The 20,240-nt window shown below is 45.1% G+C and overlaps 1 protein-coding gene across 1 annotated transcript in view; it reads left to right on the top strand.

Moving 5' to 3' along the window:
* Positions 1–1,769: 1,769 nt before the first annotated feature.
* Positions 1,770–20,240, top strand: part of LOC126424612 (uncharacterized) — a 646,994-nt gene continuing 628,523 nt past the window's right edge. Inside the window, exons 1-2 of the mRNA XM_050087350.1 lie at positions 1,770–1,868; positions 1,952–2,011. Of these exons, the coding sequence (XP_049943307.1) occupies positions 1,770–1,868; positions 1,952–2,011 (159 nt within the window). The remainder of the gene's footprint in view (positions 1,869–1,951; positions 2,012–20,240) is intronic.

Here is a 20,240-nt window from a genome sequence, read left to right as displayed (position 1 = left end):
CGTTCGAAGTTTCCCCTCTCTTCCCCTGCTTACACTCACAAGGGGAGGCCGCCAATTGTGAAATTCAGATTCGATTCATACTGCGCATAATAAAAGCTCGTGGCCAGAGGTGCAATGTGGCAAAGCACCAAGATGCACTTCTCAGCCGTTGTCGAGAGAATCGACAGTTGAAAGAAACCGTTGCGGTGAAATGCTCTCTACGATTAACAGTTTTCCACAGCGTCGTGGCGCAGCGGTAAGCGCTTGGGTTGGTAATCCGAAGGTCGCCGGATCGAATCTCGCGCCGTGCAACTTTTTTTTATTAGTATTTGTTTTTTTGTAATTCAAATATATATATATATATATATATATATATATATATATATATATATATATATATACAGACGTTATTATATATATAAAATTCCCGGCAATCAGTTGCAACAATTATGCATATAATAAGTTGTTGAAAGTCGTTTGTCGTGGAAAAACTGGCGACTTCGAACATGATTATGTTTTCCGCAAACAAAGTTGTATTTCACAAATGTTATTAATTGTCTTATTGTCTTCATAATGTTTACCACGTATAGTTAACGGAAGACGCAGAAACAGTATTCCGAAACGAATACGTATAGTGTAAGTCAAACGTTCGAATTAGAATAGAGACCCCCACGATATATATATATATATATATATATATATATATATATATATATATATATATTTGAATTACAAAAAACAAATACTAAAAAGAAGGTTTCATGGCACGAGATTCGATCCGGCGACCTTCGGATTACGAACCCGAGCGCTTACCGCTGCGCCACGACGCTGTGGAAAATTATTAATCGTAGAGAGTATTTCACCGCAACGGTTACTTTTAACTGTCGATTTTCTCAAGAACGGCTGAGAAGTGCATCTTGGTGCTTTGCCACATTACACCTCTGGCCATGAGCTTTTATTATGCGCAGTATGAATCGAATCTGAATTTCACAATTGGCGGCCTCCCCTCGTCAGTGTGGCGAGGCAGTGGGGTAAGTGTGCAGCGAGGCAGAGCGCTATGGCACTCGTGTCAGGTGACGGCTCGCGAGCCGAATCCTTCGCTGCCCTGCTCTATGGTATATCAAAGTGGAACTAGTCAGCAGCATACTACCGAGCATGATACTCCATTTTTATAGTGTACTCTTGAATTGACTATGCACAGCAAAGTGGGCTTTCACAAAGCTAAAAGTGTGTACACGTTGAACGCCAAATGAAATCTAAAGCCGTTCGCTGTGGCCGAGTGGTTCTAGGCGCTTTAGTGCGGAACCCTGCGACTGCTATGGCCGCAGGTTCGAATCCTGCCTCAGGCATGGATGTGTGTGATGTCCTTAGGTTAGTTAGGTTTAACTAGTTCTAAGTCTAGGGGACTGATGACCTCAGATGTTAAGTCCCATAGTGCTCAGAGCCATTTGAACCATTTTTTTTTAAAATCTAAAGATTTCTTATTTCTCAGCTCTGTTTGTTTCTTGAGTAAATTTATTGGTTGATCTTTGAAAGCACTATACGAGTATGTGTCAATTTCTTCCAAACTGCTCATTACTTTACATTTCTGTACCCTTTGCTGTATCTTAAAAGATACATCAAAGCTGGTGATACTATGACTGTAATTGTACTGCTTTGTTGTACATGCTGCTGTACTCCTATAATGTTTCTCTTGTTCTGTTGTATTACATCTTTGTAGATGCTCGACAGTGGTACATCAGGTGAAACTGCAACAGCGCAATAAAAGATGCTATAACCAATTGCAGAAAATGGCGCAATTTGAAGTTTTCACAGAGACTGTGGACACAGAGTACAAGAAGTTAATGCAGAAGAAGTTAACTGTCCTTACAAGAATTGCAATTTTAGTGGTCTGTAGTATATGTAGATCTAGAAATAGCAGGGAAATCTTGCCGTAGGTATTGGACCTACACTGCTATTTTCTGTTTTTCAGGAAGAACAGCGTCAGTGCCACCAACAGCTGCCACTGCAGGGGCCATCTCCCATGGTACCCGTAAGTAACATACAGCACATTTTTTTTGAAGGAACGCACAGAGATTTAAGTAACACCTGCAATTTTTGTCCAGGTATTTAAAGCAAATCCGAGCTGTGTTGATTCGGGCCAAAAATGGTGTCATCATGAAATATATCAGAGTTGGTAGTCCCGTTGCGGTTTCTTCCTTTCGTACACCTAACGGAGGTCGAATCTTTTCTGTCTCAGCGACGTTGCCACACGCGTACATCAGATACTTTCTTTAATAGCTCAGATTTTATTCGGTTGTGTTGCTTACAGAATCTCTGTATAATTGAACAAACTGTGTAATATTATCCTGCTTCATAGGAAAGAGAGACAAGACAAATTCTGTTGAGCCACCTACCTCTTTCCCACGAAACGTACTCACGAAAATCACCACGTCCACAGAAAAATGAAACATTTGCTTTTAATCAGACAAAGGAACATAGTGTTCTTTTTTTTAATTCTGTGAAAAACGGTTAACATAATACTGAGGAGACGGAAATAATTTTTCGTGTGAAATGAACTACACGTTGCGTGTGAAAAAAGTTTTAGTTCAGAACTTGTCAAATTTTAGTGCAATTCAGTAATTCGATTTCCTGCTAAAATCTAGTCTTGTAAGTACAGACTGCAGATGTTTGAGTTTTTTTTTTTTTCAGAAAAAAGCTTTTATTACTTGTGCAGCCTCTTTCTCATCAGTAAATTGTTCATTATCGCCCATCGTTTTATTCATTTTGTTGTACCAGACGAAAATACATTCCTTGCTAGAATGGTGGGTTCTTTACTTTGCCCTGGGGGGAGACTGAGTGGATACTACAGCACTTAAAATGTTCTTTACTTTATTGTAACGTAGGTAAGAAGAACACTAAACTTTGTACAGTCCTTCGGCAAACAATTTGTTTTTATATTTACCCAAACATATTTCGTCACATATGTGTCATCTTCTGTAGGTCAAATTTTATTTCTGCAAAGAACAATATCAAATTTATAATAATTTATCTATTTTAGGCATAAGAATTACTGTATGTGCCTTTTGCTTTGTTTTGTTTGGACGCTCATCTTAAAATTACATCGCTAAATGAACTGCATTACTATGCCTCGGTTTTTGTGCCCTTTTTCGTCGTTATTTGACGGCATGTCATCTGCAAACTAGCCATGATGAAAATTATTGTTTTTCACAAATACAGGCTAATTTCCTTCATGACTAGTTTTCAGATGACATGCTGTCAGAAAACGACGAAATGGGGGTCAAAAAGCCATGTATAATAATGTATTTCATTTAGCGATGTAATTGTAAGATGAACGTCTAAATAAAACAAAGCAAAATGCACATATAGTAATTCTTAGACCGATAAGAGATACATTATTATTAATTTGGTATTTTACTTTACAGAAACAAAATTCGACCTATGAAGATGACACATAGGTGTCGAAACAAGTTGGGGTAAATACGAATAAAAAATTGTCTTTACATAAGGCTGCTTTACAAAACAACCCAATTTTTAAATCGCAAACACGGAAAAACATCAAGAGGAGCTTCAAACCTTAGTAAGATGAATTTGTACAGTCCATTTCCACAGGAATGTCACGAGTATTTACAACGGTCTCTGAACATTAGTGTACCACCCAGTACAGACGAAATATAACTCGGGGCACATTTAACATTAACTTCCACGTTGAGGTCTGCCTAATACGTCGGTCACACAGCTGGCCTACAAGAAGACGATGCTCTCTCCTCAGTCGATGATCGCCGACTAGGGCAGAGCAGTCCGGTGCTAAAAAAAAATGGCTCTGAGCTCTATGGGACTTAACATCTGTGGTCATCAGTCCCCTAGAACTTAGAACTTCTTAAACCTAACTAACCTAAGGACATCACACACATCCATGCCCGAGGCAGGATTCGAACCTGCGACCGTAGCAGTCGCGCGGTTCCGGACTGTGCGGCTAGAGCCGCTCGGCCACCGCGGCCAGTCCGGTGCTCTGCCGTAAGTAGAAGAGCCGATGCGGCCGCGTGCCGAAAGATCTGTGGGCGTGGCTACGCCGGGGTTGTTCGTTCGTCGATGCGGCTTGCAGCGTCCACCATCTGTTTCGGTTGCGTTGCGAGGTACTAACCTCGCTTTGGCACTTCGGACGACGCCACACGTTTCACCATTCGAATTCACATCTCAAAATAGCTGCACATACGTTTTGTCTTGTTCTGCGTTTATATTGTATTGAAGAATGCAGTTGTAGTGAAATGTGATCGTCATTCTACGCCGATGCAGTTCTTTGACGTCTGAACGATCTCGCAAATGTATCTTCGCCTATCACAACCGGACATACACTCCGCCATCATCGACTGCAACGAATTCATTCAGAGGTTATCAAAGATGGCAGGGGATAACTTCCGTGGTACTAGAGGGAGCAGTAGAGGGCAAAAACCGTAGGGAAATATGGAGATTGGAATATATCCAGCAAATAACTGACGACGTTAAGTTGCAAGTACCACTCTGCCAAGGGGACCACGCCCACTCGTGACCACCGGTTTCATATAAATTTACGCTGCATGCAGAAATGGCCAGAAATAAAAGTGACGGAAGTGGGGGCTCCAGATGACGAAGCATTTAGAAAGTAAATTGTCCAGGTGCGATTAGGACTGGCGCGATGAGGGTTCCGTATAGAGTTAATTATGTATGGAAACAGGTTAACTATTTCATGAATCGAGAATCTCGAACGTTTTTGCCTGTTGTCGACACTGATTCTGACAAAATATCGGTCCCAGGGATTACAAGACTCTCGAGGATGTTTAAATTTCAAGTCTGAAATTGGATAACAAAAGATGAAAGAAATATTGTTTCTTGTGAAATAATTACAAATTATTACTTTTCGCATTTTTTCTTTACTTCTTCTGTTAAACCTTACTTATTGACACATTTCATCATTTTATGCCAACGATGACTGGCCTCTAGCTTTTGATGAGTCAATTTGCGGGTATCTGCATTGACTTAGGTTCAGAATATTACACCGCCAAGGGACCGTAGGGCCTAGTATGTCACTTAAATTTCGATTTGATAGGTCTACCCTTACCAGAGCGAAAGAGTTTTTGACAGACACACAGGCAGACAAGAAGGTGATCCTATAAGGGTTCCGTTTTTACTGACTGAGATGCGGAACCCTAAAATAACATTCATGGGCACAAACCATTTACGTTAGCGTAACCTCTAGCCAGCGATAAAAGTGCAGGACCGGAATCTGAGGATGATTAGATCGAATTCCTTGGCGGAATTTTTTTTCATTCTTATATTCAATTTTTGCTTTACTTGCACTGCAAATAAATAAGTCTGAATATATTGTATTTATTAAAATTTTTATAAAAAGCGTGAACGGGAAAGGCAAATGAAAATTTGGCATTGCAAATAAATTTTCAAGATAGGATTTCCCTCAAATGCACCCCGCTAGCGGAAAACTGCATTGTCTGTTTTTATCTTCAGGTGAAAAATAAATCAGAAAGCTTCAAGACGTCTCTTATCTCACCCAGAGAATCGCATCCCGAGAAGACTGCCTCACAATACGTTTCATTCGGTACCAGTAGCTGTCCTCGTATAAGGCAAAATGACAAGTTACGCGTGGTTTCCTGGCGAACTATTCGATGGGAGAGAACCTTCTCTATAGAAACACTAAAACAACGAAATAAAATTAAAAATATTGCATTTATAACGTTCGCAAGATGGCGTGAAAATTGCTGCTTCCGCATGTTTTTACGATGAATATCGCTCCAGCACGTGTAAGTTATCAACGGTAAAATAATGAAAGTATCTAATTTTATAGGAGTACAAGAAGTTATCGTGTGCGCTTCACAATCCTTACCTGAAAATTTATTTGTAATCCCAAAGTTTCCCTCGCCCTTTCTTTTCATGCGTTTTATGAAAATCTTAATAAATACAGTATACCGAGCGTCATTTCGGTTTATTTACAGTGCAAGCAACATAAAAATTGAAAATATAAAAATTTCAATAATTCTCATTATGGACTTGAACCTACGACCATTGGATTACCGTTGCGCTAATCACTGCCTAGCGTCTAGAATAACTTAAATGGCTCACGTCTTCCTCCACCTACGCCAAAAATGCAATTTGTAGATTTGCGTACCTGAATCAGTAAAAACAGAATCCTTACACATTGAAGAGCCAAAGAAACTGGTACACCTGACTAATATCGTGTACGGCTTCAGCGAGCACGCAGAAGTGCCGCAACACGACGTGGCATGGCCCCGAATAATTCTGAAGTAGTAATGGAGGGAATTGACACCATGAATCCTGTTAGGCTGTCCATAAATTCGCAAGAGTATGAAGGGTTGATATCTCTTCTGAACAGCAACTTGCAAGGCATCCCACTTACGCTAAATAGCGCTCATGTTTGGGGACTTTGGTGTCCAGCAGAAGTGTTTAAATTCAGAAGAATGTTCCTGGACCCAGTCTGTAGGAATTCTGGACGCGCTTTGTCCCAGTGGAATTGTCCAAGTAGTCGAAATGCACAACGGACACGAATGGATGCAAGTGATCAGACAGGATGCTTACGTACGTGTCACCTGTCAGAGTCGTATCTATACGTATCAGGGGTCCCATATTACCCCAACTGCGCACGCCCCACACCGTTACAGACCCTCCACCAACTTGAACAGTCCCCTGCTAACATACAGGGTTCATGGATTCATGAAATTGTCTCCACACCCGTATCCGTCCATCCGCTCGGTACAATCTGAAACAGGTCTCATCTGGCCAGGCAAAATGTTCCCCGTGATCAAGAGTCCGTTGTCGGTTTCGACGGGCCCAGACGAGGCGTAAAGCTTTGCGTCGTGCAGTTATAAAGGATATACAAGTGTCCCTTCGGCTCCGAAAGCCCATATCGATGATGTATCGTAGAATGGTTCGAATGCGGACACTTGATGACGGCCCAGAATTGAAATCTACAGGAATTTGCGGAAGGGTTGCACTTCTGTCACGTTGAACGATTCTCTTCAGTCGTCGTCGGACCCGTTCTTGCAAGATCTTTCACCGGCCGCAGCGATGTGGGAGATTTGAGGTTTTATCAGATACTTGATATTCACGGTACACTCCTAAAGTGGTCGTAAGGAAAAATCCGCACTTCATCGCCACCTCGGAGATGCTGCGTCCCATCGCTACTCGCTTAAATCTTGGTAACATGCTATTATAGTAGCAGTAACCGATCTAACAACTGCCCCGGACACTTCTCGTTGCCGACCGCAGCGCCATATTCTGCCTGTTTACATATCTCTGTATTTGAATACGCATGACTATACCGGTTTCTTTGGCGCTTCACTGTATGATCACTTTATTGTCCGTCTGTCTGTTTGCCTGTCTGTCCGACTGTTCGAAAACCATTTTTCTCAGGAATGGCTAGACTTATCAAGTGTAAATTCGTGACACGTACAGGGGCTACGGCCCTTGACAATCTAATAAATATAACTTTCCTAGTCAGTGCAATTAAAAAGATACGACCATTTATGTCAGACATTTTGATACTCGGAAAATCACTCTTCAAAACCTGAAGAGTAGTTCCCTTCGAGTTAGAATCATGAAATATGGCAAAAAGCGAGGTTTGATGGTAAAAAATTAACTAAAACTTGCGAAAATTGCTAATTTATAACTATCCCCCCCATGAACCATGGACCTTGGGGAGGTTTGGGTGCCTCAGCGATACAGATAGCCGTACCGTAGGTGCAACCACAACGGAGGGGTATCTGTTGAGAGGCCAGACAAACGTGTGGCTCCTGAAGAGGGGCAGCAGCCTTTTCAGTAGTTGCAGGGGCAACAGTCTGGATGATTGACTGATCTGGCCTTGTAACACTAACCAAAACGGCCTTGCTGTGCTGGTACTGCGACCGGCTGAAAGCAAGGGGAAACTACAGCCGTAATTTTTCCCGAGGGCATGCAGCTTTACTCCATGGTTAAATGATTATGGCGTCCTCTTGGGTACAATATTCCGGAGGTAAAATAGTCCCCCATTCGGATCTCCGGGCGGGGGCTACTCAAGAGGACGTCGTTATCAGGAGAAAGAAAACTGGCGTTCTACGGATCGGAGCGTGGAATGTCAGATCCCTTAATCGGGCAGCTAGGTTAGAAAATTTAAAAAGGGAAATGGATAGGTTAAAGTTAGATATAGTGGGAATTAGTGAAGTTCGGTGGCAGGAGGAACAAGACTTTTGGTCAGGTGAATACAGGGTTATAAATACAAAATCAAATAGGGGTAATGCAGGAGTAGGTTTAATAATGAATAAAAAAAATAGGAGTACGGGTAAGCTACTACATACAGCATAGTGAACGCATTATTGTGGCCAAGATAGACACGAAGCCCATGCCCACTACAGTAGTACAAGTTTATATGCCAACTAGCTCTGCAGATGACGAAGAAATTAATGAAATGTATGATGAAATAAAAGAAATTATTCAGGTAGTGAAGGGAGACGAAAATTTAATAGTCATGGGTGACTGGAATTCGAGAGTAGGAAAAGGGAGCAAGGAAACATAGTAGGTGAATATGGATTGGGGCTAAGAAATGAAAGAGGAAGCCGCCTGGTAGAGTTTTGCACAAAGCATAACTTAATTGGACAAGAAGAGAATAGAAGCTTTCGAAATGTGGTGCTACAGAAGAATGCTGAAGATTGGATGGGTAAATCACATAACTAATGAGGAGGTATCGAATAGAATTGGGGAGAAGAGGAGTTTGTGGAACAACTTGACTAGAAGAAGAGATCGGTTGGTAGGTCATGTTCTGAGGCATCAAATTTAGCATTGGAGTGCAGCGTGGAGGGTAAAAATCCTAGAGGGAGACCAAGAGATGAATACACTTAGCAGATTCAGAAGGATGTAGGTTGCAGTAAGTACTGGGAGATGAAGAAGCTTGCACAGGATAGGGTAGCATGGAGAGCTGCATCAAACCAGTCTCAGGACTGAAGACAACAACAACAACAACAACAACAACATAACTATATCACACAAAACTCATTTATTATGCGGTTCCAAACCAGAACTTAAAACGTTCTCGTATGTTGGGAATTTCCGGGACAGATATTTTGCCAGTATTAACGTTAATTAGAGGCAAAAATCAATGAGTTTCTCGATTCCTTACTGTTGATATACAGGCCATCTGGAGCTACCGCATCTGTCATTTTTATTTCTGGCCAAGCCCTCATGTACCATAAATTTAAACGAAATCGGTGATGACGAGTAGGCGCGAAGAGGGATTCGTGGCCGTGTCATCAAACCAGACAAAAGACTGACAGCAAAACAAAGAGGAAGAAAGGTTGACATTGATCTCCAACACTCAATCATTTCTTGAAACCTTGATTCCATAACCACATGTTTTTTTCTAAAAAAATGTTTTCGTGAAAATGGTATAAAATCATGTTTTCCAACAGCAGATCACACACTGTTAGCATTGCATTTTTGGCTAGGCACTATACTGATGTCACACCAGATTGACACAAATGAAATATTATTAAATATGGTTCAGGAACATTATAGTATCTCTGTGTTTCCCTAAACAAGTGCAAAAGGGCATGTTCGAATCATTCACGTGTCCTTTACTAGTAGAGTGATATCGATCACCGCATTAGTCTCAAAACGTTTCAATTACCATCCCCCTCTCTAGCCTACGATGGCACGGACATCACTGTGGACAAGCAAATAGTAGACGTTTAGCGTTCCACTATTTGCGGTTTTGTCATTCCATTAGAGGGACAGCGGCTAGATAAATTTACACGGCCGAAACGTTTCATTTCATTCGTGGCCGAGTACCGCGCGTGGGCATCCGTTTGCCGGAGCGTGCATTTGCCCCGCTGACACCTGTGGACGTGGGACGGGCTACACCGTGGTTTGGAGGGCCTCCCTACAAGGCCATGCGTGATCCCCCGCAGTGTCCGGGGCTAATGCATGCCCTCCGCGGAGCACACGCACTAATCCGGAGGCCGTGTTGTGGAATATTCATGCCGAAACTATTACATCTGCAGGACAAACGGCTGAGGAAATGCAGAACTCGTACAAGGTCGTGAGCGTTGCCTACGCATATGGTAATACGAACTTCGGCAAGCCACGGTTGAGTTTATATTGTCACAAATTGTGCGACAAGGGACTGATCGAATGTGTAAACAGGTGATTCATGTGATTATGCCCGCACGACGGGAACTATGAGACTTCGAGCGCGGAATTGTAGCTGGAGCTAGGCGCGTGGAACATTCCATTTCGGAAATCGTTAGGGAATTCAATATTCCGAGATTTACAGTATCAAGAGTGTGCCGAGAATATCAAATTTCAGACAGTACCTCTCACCGCGTTGGCCGATGGCCTTCACTCAACGACTGAGAGCAGCGTCGTTGGTGTGTAGTTGTCAGTGCTATCACACAAGCAAAACTGCTTGACGTGACGGCACAAATCAATTACGGACGTCCGACGAACTTATATGTTAGGACAATGTGGGGAAATTTGGCGTTAATGGGCTATGGCAGCAGACGACCTACGTGAGTGCCTTTGATAACAGCCTTTCCTGGTCTCGTGATCATATCAGCACACTCCTTGACCATTGGGAAACCATGGCCCGGTCAGATAAATACCGATTTCAGTTGGTAGGACCTGATGGTAGGGTTCGATTGTGGCAGAGGATCCACAAAGCCATGGACCCAAGATGTCAACAAAGCAATGAGTAGGCTGGTGGTGGCTCCATAATGGTGTGATCTGTGTTTACATGGAATGGACTGAGTCCTCTGGTTCAACAGGAACGGTCATAAACTTTAAATGGTTAGGTTCGGTTACTTGGAGACCATCTGCAGCCATTCATGGACTTCATGTTCCCAAACAACAGCCGGCCAGTGTGGCCGAGCAGTTCTAGGTGCTTCAGTCTGGAACCGCGCGACCGCTACGGTTGCAGGTTCGAATCCTGCCTCGGGCATGGATGAGTGTGATGTCCTTAGGTAGGTTTAAGTAGTTCTAAGTTCTAGGGGACAGATGACCTCAGATGTTAGGTCCCATAGTGCTCAGAGTAATTTGAACCATTTTTGAACCCAAACAACGATGGAACTGCCACCGGGCCAGAGTTGTTCGCGATTGACAAATCGAGCGAATAATTTGACCGCCGAGTTCGCCCGACATGATTCCCATCATAGACTTACGAGACATAATTGAGAGAGCAGTTCGTGCATCAGTTGCTACACCGGCAAGATTTTCGCAATTACGGACTCAATATGGCTCAATATCTCTGTAGGGAACTTCCAACGACTTATTGACTCGATGACCCGTCGATTTGGTGGACTACGCCGGACAGTATGAGGTCTGAAACGATATTACAAGGTAATATTCACCTCAGTCTACTTTTGTCCTATAAGTGGTGAGAAATCCGATGTTATTTGAACATCTATTGTTACTAATGCTACGCAGGTAATCCTCAAGGGAATTTTGAACACTTTTCTGGAAAGTTTAACCAAAAAGTTACAATGTTAATTAATGTGAGAATGAATAACGAATAACATAGTATTCCTTTTGGAACGTTTTCACTTAACATCTGCTTTATTTAACCTTTAAATCTAAAGGGAGTGGAGGGGCTGACCCAATAAAGTGAACATTTTAATTCCAATGTGTTTATTAACTACCAAAAACAATCTCACATAAAAATTGACAGACGCCACTCAGGCAAGATTATTTACGAAGCACTCATTACATAAAATCATAAGAAAGTTAATAAATCATTAGCCAACGGTCTCTTATAAACACTGGAAACGCCACCAAGGCTGAATTTGACCATAACTTTAAGAAAACAACTCTAGTTAAGACACGTTATATAAGACCCTTTCAATTCCAATACTTTAACATAACATGTAAAATAACAGTGGGCATACAGCCTCAATTTTCACACGAATATTTAGAACATATTTATTAAAACGTAACTTGGGGAATCTTGCAAATTACTAGACTAGAGAACGTTGAAGAGCGAACCACGAAATTATTCAAATGCCCATTGGCTTGTAAGATGGGCTTTTATGGCATAGAAAGTTACAACTTTGTACAATCACAAATGTGTAACAACAGAAGTAAGGCCCAAGCTAGCGAGGCGGAAGCTTAACCACGGACGGTGGATCCGACTGAGGGATGCAATAGTCAACTTGGAACCAAGGCGTGGCTCCGTTTGCAGTCGAGTAGGTCACCAAATGTGAACCCAGCAGACGCTACCCAAGAGGATCACACGAGCTCAGGCCAAGTCCACCGCCCGTAAGCCAAACTTGTAATCTAAAGGGAAGCTCTGCGCTTCGGTTGCCCGCTGCCTCAGCTCAGTGAAACACATTATTTATTTATTTATTTAGCGCATGGCAAGTACAAATCACGTATGAAAAATCTAAAAGTACATAACACACAAAACAGTTACAATATCACAAACAAACATCTAGGTTAGAAATATAATCGATTGCACTGTTAGTCGCATCCATGAAGTCCCTTGTTGGCCCAGGGTAGGCCCTCAGAGGGCATTCTACCACGATATGGTGAATTGTCTGCCTGTCATCGCCGCAGTCGCACTGTGGTGATGGCACTATGCTCCATTTGTACAAGGAGTCCGCACAACGGCCGTGGCTCGCCCTGATCCTGTTAAGGGTAGACCAGATTTTGCGGGGCAAATCAAAGCCCCGAGGTCTGTTAGATGTTCCCAATAAGGTGTTAACCTGAGGCGGTGTCTTTTCCTCCCATTCTTCTCTCCAGCGGTCCTCAAGAATAAAAGAGTTCTTTACCAGATCTTTGGCACTTGCGAGAGGGGGGTGTCTGGATTTCAATCTATTTTGATCAATTCCATTACTCAGGGTGTGGATAGGAAGATCTGGGCTATTTTGGATTTTTCGACACTCCCTGACAAGTGCGTGTTCTCTACGCAAATGTGGCGGCGGGATATGGCTCAATACAGGCAGCCATTGGACAGGAGTTGACCTGATCGTTCCAGAGATAATCCTCATCGTTTGGTTCAAGACTGCATCCACCTTCTTGATGTGAGCACTATTTAACCATATTGGGGAACAGTACTCTGCTGCAGAATAGACAAGTCCTAGTGCAGAGCTACGCAGAACGGAGGCAGTGGACCCCCAACTAGTGCCACAAAGCTTTTGGACAATGTTGTTTCTAGTTCTGACTTTTTCAGCAGTGTTTACAAGGTGTTGTTTATAGCTCAGTGTTCTATCGAGTGTCACGCCCAGATACTTTGGTGTTCTATTATATGGAAGAATGCTGTCATCAAAGCGGATCTTGAGCTCTTTGTTTGCTAATTTGTTATTCAGGTGGAAACAAGTGGCCTCTGTTTTGGATGGGCTGGGTTGGAGCCTCCAGTCACGGAAGTATTTTCCTAGAGTGGTCAAATCGCTGGATAGTGTGATCTCAGTTTCCTCCATCACTCGGTGTTGTGTGGCCAAGGCCCAGTCGTCCGCATATCCGAACATTTTGGATCTCGTCCTAGGCATATCGGCTATATACATGCTGAAAAGCAGTGGAGCCAGTACTGAACCTTGGGGCAGGCCATTATTAAGTTTCATGAATTTACTTCTGTTGTTACCGATGACCACCTGGAATGGTCTATTGCAGAGCATTTCGTTGATAAGGTTAGCCGTTTTTAGACACGGCACGATGCGGAGGAGGTTATAAGTCAGGCCCTGTCTCCAGACAGTGTCGAACGCCGCCGTCAGGTCAACAAATACCACTGATGTTTTTTGCTGTCTTTGGAAGCCCGCCTCGAAAGACAGCAAAAAACATCAGTGGTATTTGTTGACCTGACGGCGGCGTTCGACACTGTCTGGAGACAGGGCCTGATTTATAAGCTCCTCCGCATCGTGCCATGTGCCATGTGCTTGAAACACAGACCACACCCGACAACGGAAAGTCAAAAAAACTTTTCTTATCTTTTAACATTCAAGATTGATCAGTAAATTAACACTATAAAATCAAGGCTAAACAATAACTAATTTCACTCGCAAGTCCTCTCTTTAAGTGAAACAGTACCTGATAAAACAAACGCTAGGAGTGGGCAATGAACTGGCTCACGAGAACCGACACTCACTAGAACTTAATGAATCACATATTGGCCACCTTGAGTGGGCCTGCGAAGCTCAACACGGTAACCTTTGTAAATGAAAACTCAGATTGCCCGCAGAGGACATATTGACATGGATTAACCGTAAGCAAATGAAACACTTGCTAATAATAGCTAATGAACTGACATTCTGCAAGTGCATCAATATTACGCGGAAGCAGACCACACGCTTAGTAAGAGGCATCAAATGAATTCGAACACACATAAGATCACAGTGACAGTTAACTAAGCGCTCTTAGTAATTACAGTACTTAACTGTGTATCTTGACGCTGGGACGATTTTGCGAAGGTGTCAGACCATCACTTCGCGAGACCGTAACAGCGTGTCCCTCCAAGGAAGCGGGCACTTCCACAGCTCACGAGGCTGCCGGAGAATGCACAGCGCCGGCCAACCCCCGCCGCCTCCAGTGTAACCACGTGACAACCGCCGCCCGGCCCCAGGCACGCCGTCTTCGCTTCTGCCCGCCAGCCAATCGCCGACTCGCGCACCGCCGCCTTCCGTTCTCAAAGCGTTGCCCCTTTTCCTCCTTACTCGCGGTCGGCACTCGCTTATATCCCGAGCCGACCAAAGCCCCAAGACAAACCTCCGTACTAGGAAACCGATCGTGCTCATGTCAGAGATACTACAGGCGCCAGTCCCACCACGGCTCACCTTTGTTAACCAATCTTACGGACTTTTGGACCCGATGATGGTCTGACCCTTGACCGAAATCGATCGTCTCTAATAAAATATGCTGTTACGGCTGTATCTTGCACAATGCAGTTCTTAACATACGCCAAAGCTGTACACCATCACCTCCATAAAAAACATACGCATATTTCAGTAAGTCTTTCAAAACCTATTGTGTCAGCCCAATCCCGGACTGAGACTCAGTTCCACATGTTCTCAGAATTCCAGTTACAAAGAAATCAGAGATGAGGAGACAATGAAATAAGCTGCCGATGATGAATACCTGGAACGTTCAGTATCAGGGTACCAGCAGGGCACTGTACTGTTCCTCAGAGTTCATTAAGAGAACGTGTTGCTGACCTTAAAAGCTGGGAATGTACAAAACTGGTAGCTTGTGGCGTCATACACTCCTGGAAATTGAAATAAGAACACCGTGAATTCATTGTCCCAGGAAGGGGAAACTTTATTGACACATTCCTGGGGTCAGATATATCACATGATCACACTGACAGAACCACAGGAACATAGACACAGGCAACAGAGCATGCACAATGTTGGCACTAGTACAGTGTATATCCACCTTTCGCAGCAATGCAGGCTGCTATTCTCCCATGGAGACGATCGTAGACATGCTGAATGTAGTCCTGTGGAACGGCTTGCCATGCCATTTCCACCTGGCGCCTCAGTTGGACCAGCGTTCGTGCTGGACGTGCAGACCGCGTGAGACGACGCTTTATCCAGTCCCAAACATGCTCAATGGGGGACAGATCCGGAGATCTTGCTGGCCAGGGTAGTTGACTTACACCTTGTAGAGCACGTTGGGTGGCACGGGATACATGCGGACGTGAATTGTCCTGTTGGAACAGCAAGTTCCCTTGCCGGTCTAGGAATGGTAGAACGATGGGTTCGATGACGGTTTGGATGTACCGTGCACTATTCAGTGTCCCCTCGACGATCACCAGTGGTGTACGGCCAGTGTAGGAGATCGCTCCCCACACCATGATGCCGGGTGTTGGCCCTGTGTGCCTCGGTCGTATGCAGTCCTGATTGTGGCAATCACCTGCACGGCGCCAAACACGCATACGACCATCATTGGCACCAAGGCAGAAGCGACTCTCATCGCTGAAGACGACACGTCTCCATTCGTCCCTCCAATCACGCCTGTCGCGACACCACTGGAGGCGGGCTGCACGATGTTGGGGCGTGAGCGGAAGACGGCGTAACGGTGTGCGGGACCGTATCCCAGCTTCATGGAGACGGTTGCGAATGGTCCTCGCCGATACCCCAGGAGCAACAGTGTCCCTAATTTGCTGGGAAGTGGCGGTGCGGTCCCCTACGGCACTGCGTAGGATCCTACGATCTTGGCGTGCATCCGTGCGTCGCTGCGGTCCAGTCCCAGGTCGACGGGCACGTGCACCTTCCGCCGACCACTGGCGACAACATCGATGTACTGTGGAGACCTCACGCCCCACGTGTTGAGCAATTCGGCGGTACGTCCACCCGGCCTCCCGCATGCCAACTATACGCCCTCGCTCAAAGTCCGTCAACTGCACATACGGTTCACGTCCACGCTGTCGCGGCATGCTACCAGTGTTAAAGACTGCAATGGAGCTCCGTATGCCACGGCAAACTGGCTGACACTGACGGCGGCGGTGCACAAATGCTGCGCAGCTAGCGCCATTCGACGGCCAACACCGCGGTTCCTGGTGTGTCCGCTGTGCCGTGCGTGTGATCATTGCTTGTACAGTCCTCTCGCAGTGTCCGGAGCAAGTATGGTGGGTCTGACACACCGGTGTCAATGTGTTCTATTTTCCATTTCCAGGAGTGTATTTAAAATCACTTTCACTGGTCATCTGGAAGATGAGATAATAAAACATCTTAAACATATAGAAAACTGTTTCTGCCCGTGCACATAATTTTTAAAATTAATTTATGATCTGGCGAAACATTTGTAGCTCCCACATCAGTTCCGCAAGAACAAGAAAGCTGCGGGTAATAAAGTTTTTCGGGGTTTCATGAAGCGGCATTGCGTATTTTCCTAACATTGTACCCAGTCTGTCATGCTTGGAGGAGCAGAAAGTGTCAACGGAAAACAATGAACTTTTATTCTGAAGGTCTATAACAATATTAATGTAAATGATTTATTTTTATTTTCTTGTACGGATTTACGATGTTTTGTTTCTCGGAGTGTGTCCGGCGTTGGTAACAGTTACCTGAACCAAATATTTCAAACACTTTTTTAACAATACACATCTACAATTACATCGATACTCAGTAGATCACACTTAAGTGCCTGGCAGAGGGTTCATCGAATCACCTTCAGAATAATTCTGTATTTTACCAGTCTCGACCAGCGCACGGAAAAAAACGAACACCTACATCTTCCGGTGCGATCTGTGATTTTCCTTATTTCATTGTGATGATCGTTTCACCCTACCTACGTCGTCGTCAACAAAATATTTTCGCCTTCGGAGGGGAAACTTGGTGATTGAAATATCGTGAGAAGCTCTCACCGCAAGAAAAGACGCATTTGTTTTAATTATGTCCATCCCAAATCCTGTATCATGTCAGGGACACTCTCCCTCCCCTATTTCGCGATAATACAAAACGTGCTGCTCTTCTGTGGAGTTTCTCGTCTACTGTGTTAATCCTATCTGGTAAGGATTCCACACCGTGCAGTACTTCAAAAGAGAACGGACAAGCGTAGTGTAGCCAGTGTCTTTAGTAGTTCTGTTACGTTCTGCCATTAAAACGCTGTTTTTGGTTTGCCTTTCCCAAAACATTTTTTCTGTGTTCTGTCCAATTTATGTTGGCTGGCTATCGTAATTCCTAGGTATATACACTCCTGGAAATTGAAATAAGAACACCGTGAATTCATTGTCCCAGGAAGGGGAAACTTTATTGACACATTCCTGGGGTCAGATACATCACATGATCACACTGACAGAACCACAGGCACATAGACACAGGCAACAGAGCATGCACAATGTCGGCACTAGTACAGTGTATATCCACCTTTCGCAGCAATGCAGGCTGCTATTCTCCCATGGAGGCGATCGTAGAGATGCTGAATGTAGTCCTGTGGAACGGCTTGCCATGCCATTTCCACCTGGCGCCTCAGTTGGACTAGCGTTCGTGCTGGACGTGCAGACCGCGTGAGACGACGCTTCATCCAGTCCCAAACATGCTCAATGGGGGACAGATCCGGAGATCTTGCTGGCCAGGGTAGTTGACTTACACCTTCTAGAGCACGTTGGGTGGCACGGGATACAAGCGGACGTGCATTGTCCTGTTGGAACTGCAAGTTCCCTTGCCGGTCTAGGAATGGTAGAACGATGGGTTCGATGACGGTTTGGATGTACCGTGCACTATTCAGTGTCCCCTCGACGATCACCAGTGGTGTACGGCCAGTGTAGGAGATCGCGCCCCACAACATGATGCCGGGTGTTGGCCCTGTGTGCCTCGGTCGTATGCAGTCCTGATTGTGGCGCTCACCTGCACGGCGCCAAACACGCATACAACCATCATTGGCACCAAGGCAGAAGCGACTCTCATCGCTGAAGACGACACGTCTCCATTCGTCCCTCCATTCACGCCTGTCGCGACACCACTGGAGGCGGGCTGCACGATGTTGGGGCGTGAGCGGAAGACGGCCTAACGGTGTGCGGGACCGTAGCCCAGCTTCATGGAGACGGTTGCGAATGGTCCTCGCCGATACCCCAGGAGCAACAGTGTCCCTAATTTGCTGGGAAGTGGCGGTGCGGTCCCCTACGGCACTGCGTAGGATCCTACGGTCTTGGCGAGCATACGTGCGTCGCTGCGGTCCGGTCCCAGGTCGACGGGCACGTGCACCTTCCGCCGACCACTGGCGACAACATCGATGTACTGTGGAGACCTCACGCCCCACGTGTTGAGCAATTCGGCGGTACGTCCACCCGGCCTCCCGCGTGCCCACTATACGCCCTCGCTCAAAGTCCGTCAACTGCACATACGGTTCACGTCCACGCTGTCGCGGCATGCTACCAGTGTTAAAGACTGCGATGGAGCTCCGTATGCCACGGCAAACTGGCTGACACTGACGGCGGCGGTGCACAAATGCTGCGCAGCTAGCGCCATTCGACGGCCAACACCGCGGTTCCTGGTGTGTCCGCTGTGCCGTGCGTGTGATCATTGCTTGTACAGCCCTCTCGCAGTGTCCGGAGCAAGTATGGTGGGTCTGACACACCGGTGTCAATGTGTTCTTTTTTCCATTTCCAGGAGTGTAGTTGAATTAATGGCCTTTAGGGGTGACTGATTTGTAGTGAAACGGAAGTTTAACGGATCACCTTTAGCACTCATGTGCATGAGCTCACACTTTTCATAATTTAGGGTCAATTTTCGCACCCTACAGATATCTTTGTTTTGATCTTCTGCCCCCTTACTATACGATAAACGACAGCATCATCTACAAACAACCTAAGACGATTGCTCAGATTGTCTCCTAAATCGTTATTCACACTACTGGCCATTAAAATTGCTACACCAAGAAGAAATGCAGGTGATAAACGGGTATTCATTGGACAAATATATTATACTAGAACTGACATCTGATTAGATTTTCACGCAATTTGGGTGCACAGATCCTGAGAAATCAGTACCCAGAACAAACACTTCTGGCCGTAATAACGGCCTTGATACGCCTGGGCATTGAGTCAAACAGAACTTGGATGGCGTGTACAGCTGCCCGTGCAGCTTCAACACGATACCACAGTTCAAGAGTAGTGACTGGCGTATTGTGACGAGCCAGTTGCTCGGCCATCATGGACCAGACGTTTTCAATTGGTGAGAGATCTGGAGAATGTGCTGGTCAGGTCAGCAGTCGAACATTTTCAGTATCCAGAAAGGCCCGTACAGGACCTGCAACATGCGGTCGTGCATTATCCTGCTGACATGTACGGTTTCGCAGGGATCGAATAAAGGGTAGAGCCACGGGTCGTAACACATCTGAAATGTAATGTCCATTGTTCAATGTGCCATCAATGCGAACGAGAGGTGACCGAGATGTGTAACCAATAGCACCCCATACCATCACGCCGGGTAATACGCCAATATGGCGATGACGAATACACGCTTCGAATGTGCGTTCACCGCGATGTCGCCATACACGGATGCGACCATCATGATGCTGTAAACAGAACCCGGATTCATCCGAAAAAATGACGTTTGCCATTCGTGCACCCAGGTTCGTCGTTGAGTACACCATCGCAAGCGCTCCTGTCTGTCATGCAGCGTCAAGGGTAACCGCAGCCATGGTCTCCGAGCTGAAAGTCCATGCTGCTGCAAACGTCGTCGAACTGTTCGTGCAGAAAGTTGTTGTCTTGCAAATGGCCACATCTGTTGACTCAGGGATCGAGACGTGGCTGCACGATCCGTTACAGCCATGCGGAAAAGATGCCTGTCATCTCGGCT

This window comes from Schistocerca serialis, chromosome 10 (assembly GCF_023864345.2).
Source record: "Schistocerca serialis cubense isolate TAMUIC-IGC-003099 chromosome 10, iqSchSeri2.2, whole genome shotgun sequence".
Lineage (NCBI taxonomy): Eukaryota > Metazoa > Arthropoda > Insecta > Orthoptera > Acrididae > Schistocerca > Schistocerca serialis.
This window is presented reverse-complemented; position numbering and strand designations above follow the sequence as displayed.